The sequence below is a fragment of the Lissotriton helveticus genome, chromosome 12, assembly GCF_964261635.1.
Source record: "Lissotriton helveticus chromosome 12, aLisHel1.1, whole genome shotgun sequence".
Lineage (NCBI taxonomy): Eukaryota > Metazoa > Chordata > Amphibia > Caudata > Salamandridae > Lissotriton > Lissotriton helveticus.
The window spans coordinates 627,994,250-628,001,764 of NC_136073.1; the positions used below are offsets into that span (position 1 = coordinate 627,994,250).

At 43.5% G+C, this 7,515-nt stretch overlaps 1 protein-coding gene across 1 annotated transcript in view; it reads right to left on the reverse strand.

Annotated features, from left to right (window-relative positions):
- Positions 1–6,759, reverse strand: part of LOC144797661 (maestro heat-like repeat-containing protein family member 1) — a 28,949-nt gene extending 22,190 nt beyond the window's left edge. Inside the window, exon 1 of the mRNA XM_078668377.1 lies at positions 6,710–6,759. Coding sequence (XP_078524503.1) covers positions 6,710–6,754 — 45 coding nt within the window. The 5' untranslated portion in view covers positions 6,755–6,759. The remainder of the gene's footprint in view (positions 1–6,709) is intronic.
- Between the last annotated feature and the right edge of the window lie 756 nt (positions 6,760–7,515).

A 7,515-nucleotide genomic window follows, 5' to 3' on the forward strand; every position in this document is an offset into this window, starting at 1 on the left:
ACGGATGTACGTTGTTACGACGCGTGGTATTACCATGCGTACTGTTACAACGCGTATTTTACAACGCAAGTAGTTACCACGACTTGCGCTGTAGGGGTGCGGACTTAGGAATAGTTTAATTTACTATTCCAACAACAGCCTATGTACAGTAGGGAAGGTGTAGGAATAGTAAATCTACTATTCCTTGTCCTTTAGCGCCCTCCAGCGCAAGTCGTGGTTACAACTTGCGTTCTAAAATACGCGTTGTAACGGTACTGCGGGGTAACATCCGCGTCGTAAAGGATGTTCCCCCTCCCTCACCACCCCCAAATCATTAACCCTAATCTCCTTTTTCTATATCCTTTAACAGGATATAAACTGTATTCCATGTGGTACTCATTGAGAAACTTGGCCCGCCACATCTCAAAGGGCGGAGCCTCTTGCTGTAGCTAAAGTGAGGCAATTGCCAACTGAGCAACCACCGTGGCCATAAAAATAGGATAACGGTGTTCATATAGTAGCTGCCCCTGGCGGAAATCTTCCCCAATACCAAGCAATATCATAGACTGAGAAATTTGAACACAATCCCCGGTTATTTCTGACAAAAACCTCTCTATAGATTCTATCAGAGTGTCCAATACCGCACATGCAAAAACCACGTGCACAATGTCTGCACTATCCTTTCCACAGCGGCAACACTTCCCACCATGCTGACCCCCCACTTCATCATTTTAAGAGGGGTATAATACAAATTGAATAACATTTTATGATGATGACTTTTAAGGCTAGCTGCATGAAAGATCCTCCCTGTCAAATCAATAGATTTTTCCAATGAGATTTCAGGGTTCCCCAACCATGTTCTCCATCTCATATTATATTTTTCTAGATCATCCGTTCTGCCCTCTAACAGTGTTTTATAAATTATCTCGATGTTTCCCTGCTGTCTAATAGATTCTACAATTTTAAACTTCATAATGCAAATAGGGTGTTTTCCCAGAAAGTCCCTTACTTGTAAGTATTTAAAAAATTGAGTTATGGGTAGATGGAATTTATCCGCCAACTCCGCAAATAAGTGTAATCTCCCATCATCATGATATAAGTCGCCAAGTCAGGTAATCCCCTTCCTTCTCAAGCCTAAGGCCACCTGGCCGCAGAAGATCGGGGGCAGCACTCCTGTGGCATTAGTGGGGGTATACATGGAAAGTACTGGAATCTCGAAGCTTTTCCGTACAGTCTTCCAGACTTTAAACACAGCATTTAATACCTTGAAGTGCGTTCTTTTAAAATAACTGCTGTCCACTCTTTTGAATAGGCAATGCTTGACCTTTGACCCTAGAATCATCTGATAAATTGAGGAGGCTTTGGCCAGATTACTAATCTCTTCTCCAGTACGTAAAATACGTGCATTAACCAAAATACAGGAACAGTAATACAAAGCAAAGTCAGGGATAGACCATCCTCCTCTTTCTCAAGAAGGAGTCATATATCGAGCAGCCCTACGAGGTTTCCAAGGAGCCCAAATAAACTTACTACAGAGAGATTGTAAATATGTAAATATTGAATTTGCTTATAGGATACCTCCAGGGGCACAGCCCTAAAAAAATACATAACTCGCGGTAAGACATTCATTTTCAGAACGTTAGCTCTGCCACTAATGACAGATGGAGATTCTCCTACCTTTCAAGTGAGCATTTTACTCCCCAAATAATATCGCCCCAATTAACCTCAATGATCTCTTTAACAGAGGTACGGATCTTAATACCCAGATAGATAGCTTCCTTAACACACCTAGCATCCCCATCCATTGCTTGACTTGTACATAAAATTTGGGTTTTAGCAGTATTAAGTTTATACCCAGAAAGTGCCCCAAAAGTCTGCGCCAGGCATATTATTTCAGGTATAGCGAGACAGGGATTACAAGTAACAATCGCTATATCATTGGCATAAACCATTACAGAATACTGTTCTTGTTGTACTTTACAAGGCAAAATCTTTCTACTTTGTTCTAGCATAAGAATAAAAGGGTTAATATACAGCGTAGATAAAAGTGGTGAACAAGGACAGCCTTGTCTCGTGCCTCTAGAAATCGCGATGGTCTCTGAGTGATATCCCATTGAGCAAATTTTCACTGAGGGGAGATGATAAAGGGCGTTTAAAGCACGTATATAGCCCTGCCCGAAACCCATGTGTTGCAGTCCCCATGAGAGGAAATGCCACAAAACCCGGTTGAGCCCCTTTTCGGCATTGAGTAAAATCAGGCCAAGTTCTCGAGATTCTACCTGTACGATATTTTGGAGAGTAATTACTCTACGCACATGGTCTATGGTCCCCCTCCCAGGTATAAAACTGTGTTGTTTTAACAATACTATTGATGGTATAATTTTTGCCAACCGTGTGGCAAAGATTTTTGCATAGATTTTACCGTTGGCATTAAGAAGAGAGATTGGATGATAAGACCCCGATAATTCAGATGGTTTCCACTTTTTCTTCAACACACAAATATTGGCCTCGGACCAGGTTCGTGGAATCTCCCCTTTTTGTGAAGTTTGATAAACGTTAAGCATATCATTTTTTATCTCCTGAAAAAAGATCTTAAATACTTCCAAGGGGGGTCTGTCTAGCCCCGCAGCTTTCCCTACTGCAAGAGAATTTATGGCCTGCTCTAATTCCCCCATCCTAATAGGTTCAACATCCGTTTGAGCCAATTTGCCCCATAAAATGGCTGGAAGTCCCATATCTGTCGGAGAAAGGCCCCCAGTATCGTTCTCTGTATATAATTCTGTATAAAAATCATGAAACACTATAAGAATTTTCTAGGGATCAGACACAATAACCCCATCCGTTCTTTATTCGTCCTCTTATATTTGCAATTTCTAGGCTAAACATCGGCCCGTGGCCTCGCCATACTCATGACACTCTTTTCTATATGTTTGATATTTTATGGCGCTCTCCTTGCTCCATTCTAGATTAATTTTGGCCTTACATCTCGCTAGATTATTCTGAAGTGGTTTGGTGTTATATCCTGCAGCTAACCCGTTAACTAATTCCTCTTCGACAATCTTAAGCTCATCATAAAAAACCTGCAATGCCTGTTTCACTAATTTACATTTTAAATACCCAAGGCTCTGTGTTTCCCCTCTAAATCCAGCTTTGAATGTATCCCATACAGTCCCTCAGGACGCGGAGTGTCTATTAATTTGCAAAAATTCCTTTATCCACACCTTCATGTGTTCAATACATTTTTCATCCATCAAATGCTTCCTGTCAAATGTAAACGTTCTCGGGGCTACACACCGAGCAAGGTCCGGGATTTCAACTACCACAAGTGCATGGTCCAAGGTCACCCTTGGGTATACACAGATTTAGTAATTGAAATAGAGCCATGATGACCCGGGGTTTCCTACCTTTATAGTTTCGCCTCCAATTTTGAAAAGCTTCAGAGGTCAAATTTATATTAAGATCCCCACACAAGAATAACAGAATGGGCCATGTAGCAAGCTCCCCATTCAAATATTCCAACATTGGGGCTTCATCAAGGTTAGAGCCGTATATTGTACAGAGGGTAAATATAACCCCTCCTGTCCTACATTCCACAATGGCCCAAAATCAGCCCGATGTGGATACACCACATCGGGCTGAACCATCCGAAGCTCTCTGGAGACCCTCTGCCTTTTTTTATAATTATTTAACCCGCACACATTCAGTGTGCATATTCGAAGGCCTAAATTTGCCATAAATTCAAGGTTGCCATACCTACAGGCCTATACGCAAACCTTTTAACCCTCTGTACTTTTATTTGCTGCTATGAATCTTCCTTTTTCTTTTACTTTTACCCCCACCCTCCTCCTTACCCTCTCCACCACCCTCACCCCCAACACCACCCCAACAGCACACCCCACAGCCCCACTACCTCGAGGCTTTAGGACTGTTAGTCCTAGCGGTGACATGCTCCTTACACCCAAAAGTCCCTCCCACACCCGTGAAGTCCCTCAACAATTGAACCTAACAAAAAAAGCATTAACCTACAGATCAATAGGCCACAGACAGTATGCATACTCATTCTCTTCCCCCATGACATAACCTGTTGCAACAGCTGGGGGGTATACAACTTGATAAACAAGAGTTATGCAAATAATTAGGCATAAGAGCACAAAAGGAAGCTGCAAATTTGATAATAATTCTATAAGCCTAATCCCTCCTTATCCTTCTTTGAGGGTTTGCAGAAACTCTTTCGTCAAAATTTCAGAGGTGAAAAACCTAGTATTCCCTTTATGGATGATTTTAAGTTTGGCTGGTTGTAGTAAGAAAGCTTGGGCCCCCTTAGTTTGAAATGGTAGAATAAGCTGAGGTAATTGCCAGTGTTTCTCTACCATCTGATGGCCATAATCTGGCCTAACAAAAAATTCAACCCCCTTGCCAACTCTTTTCCTATCGAGATGGGCAAGATCGGAAACTGCTTCTCGTGCCAAAAAGTTGTTAAATTAAATCAGTATGGCCCTTGGTTTAGCCACTTCTGCCGACTGACCTGGCCGGGCCCGGACAGAAAAGGGAAAACGGGGAGCCCTCTGAATACTCTGTCTGCCAGTCCCATTGAGTTCATTCTGGAAACGCCTCAGTAAACAATTCAATAATAAATTTACGAGGGTCCTGTCCTTCAACCCCCTCAGGAATTTGGAAGACTCGCAGATTGTTCCGCCGAGCTCTGTTCCCCAAATCAATAAGTTTCCATAGCATCATCTTTTGTGAAGCTAGTTTATCCTCCAAATACAAAATACAGGCTTCTGCCTCGGTAATTCTTGCAGTAAACTCTGAGCAAGTCTGGCGATACGCGTACTGAATTTTGTAATTTACGACAGACATTCTGTGTCCTTTGGCTTTCTAATCACGTTTCCTCCCTGTGAGTAATCACTGTTCGATATATAAGACTCAAGGATACCTCTTCTGATGACTCTAGTGTTCTACGCACCACAGAGGGGTCAGATTTATCCGGGGTTCTAACCATTGACTTTTGCACCGGTAAAGAGGAATTGGCAAAGTAGCAAGACTCCTCTGTCAAAGCCCTTTTCTTCCGCATTGTCTGGGGGCTCCCCTCCGATGAATCCCTTTCCGTATCCTCAGGGGGTGTAGTACTATGCTCACTCAGTTCATCCCAATGTTGAGCCATATGCGTTTTCCCATTTCTCATCATCTCCTCACTGGATATATCCGAATGTTCTGATAATGACAAGAACTTATCCACAAGATCCACCAACTCCGCCTCCTTCGGTAGTGAATCTAGACTGTGTGACTCTGTCCCATTAAGAGCCCCAGCCAAGCCAACCGAGCCATTTTCGCTTCTAACCACAATGTTATTATCATTACAAAGCTTCTGTGGTACAACTGGTTCAGTATCTTGGCAACCCAGTTCCAGGGGTTCACCCCACTGTTGTTCACTCCTGCAGGATTGCGCCCATCCTTTTTACCAGCGCCGTTAGCCAGATCCATATTGCTGCCAGATATTAAATTGTCCACGGCAACAGCGTCATACAGAGAAATCTGCTGAGCACCTGAACTCTCCTTCATGATGACCGGGGGAACCAACAACAGCTTCAACACCCAATGTTCCTAGGAGCTTGTCTGTTTGGGGATTCGGAACACCCTGGATCCCCGTTTTCCCACTCTTCCCACCTTTGCCTTGTGAGAACATTTGCGGGATAGTGCATTTTGCGGGACTGACCATGCCCGTAGAGTTACCACGGGCACAGCTCTCGCCTTTATTTGTTTTACCATTGAGATTAGAGGCTTTCTTACGGCTCAGCCGCTCCGCGGTTTTTCCTACCGTTCCGGAGACAGTTCCAACGGCTGCCACTGTAGCAGCAGCGGTAGCACCATCAGCCAGGGCCTGGGCTTTCCCTCTAGCTCCTTTAGGGGGCATTATCGGTGTTCTGCGATATCCTGTTCTCGACTCTCCAGTAGTTTTGCCTGCAACAGTTGCTGCTTCTCGGCTCGGCGTCTACGCTCGGCCCCTTGCGGCTACAATGTATCCAAGTCGGATTTTGCTGAGATAACCTGAACATGCCAATAGTACCAGGGCTGAGCTTCGCACACCTCGGTAGGTGCTCAGACCCACTTTCACCCTCTTATCCTCTCACTATCCACAGCACATCTTCTTCACGGGTGTAGGAGGACAGGGCTACCATCATACGACTGAGCTGGCGGCTGCCATATTGCCTCTGTCAAATGATATTCTATATGTAATATTCTGATATATAGTTCTGTTGATTTCTACATTCCCACCCACTGTAAAACTAAGACAGTGTTCTCGTTATAAGAGCTGCTATATTTCTTGTAACTCCCATGATATCCCCAATCCAACGAAATCCCTTCTATTTCCTTTGGGTAACTGATTAGACTTTTTCATGTCAGTAATATCTTGGTTTTTTTTGTGCCCCATTGCGTCTCCCATGCACTACTTCTGCCAGGCTCTCTACTCACATCCATTGTGGCGACAAGTTGATCATCCTGTGCAAAATTTTTCAGATACTTTGAGAGAGCCATCTGTATAACCCTGTTAACCATTCAATCGCAACACTGCTAGTTTCCATACCGGCTGCAGACCATGATGGAACTATCTGGAATACCAAAGTTATGACTGAATGATCAGAAGTAATTCTGCTTTGCCCTGAAGGTTCTGAGGTTTTCCAAGACTGAATGAACGATCACCATCTGTCGGTGAGAACCTGTTGCTTACCGAGTCCGTCAAGATGCTATCCAGAGTGTCAGCAGTCACCAACATGTTGCTCATTGCCACCTCCCTTTGAGTGATGGTAGTATACATACAATGTACAATGGCTAGTTCCTGCTGGAGTGTTAACTGGAAGAAAAAGTAAATTTCATACATGTGATTAACAGAGTCAATCAGGAACTTATTCACAAACTGCAACATACTGCAAAATGCTTATCCCAAAACCTTTGTCTGAAGACCTCTGCCTCCACCTCTCTTATCTTTACTACGAGATCTTTGCCCTACACATACAACTATAATTTTTTACTACCCGTGGGAGGGATGGGAGTGAGTGGCTGGAAAACAGGTAATAGTTATTACTAAATGGGAGAGCTTTAGGTAAAGGTAGATTGGGTATATATATTCATTAAAAACCAAAGGTTATAGGGAGGTTACAGTTAGGTTCAGATTTTCCACACTCAAAACCATAGAAATTCAGCAGTTATAGCTAGAGTTATCTCAAGTAACTATAACTTGTGCCTAAGGTAATTATAACTCAACCCAGCCATGAACTGTTATCTCATCAACAATTTGACAGCAAAAGTTGCACTGATATTATCAATAATATCAGAGAAGATGTCACGAGTGAAGTAAAATGTGAGGTGCATGGTGACCTTGCGAGTTATAGTTGCCTTAGGGCACAAGGTATAGTTATTCCCCATTAGTAACAGTGCCGGGCCATTGGGAACGGGGTCCCTAGGGCTTGAATCAGCCCGGGGAGGGGGTCTGCGTGCCCCCTAACCCTTCTTACCTTTATCTGTACCCCAGAAGAT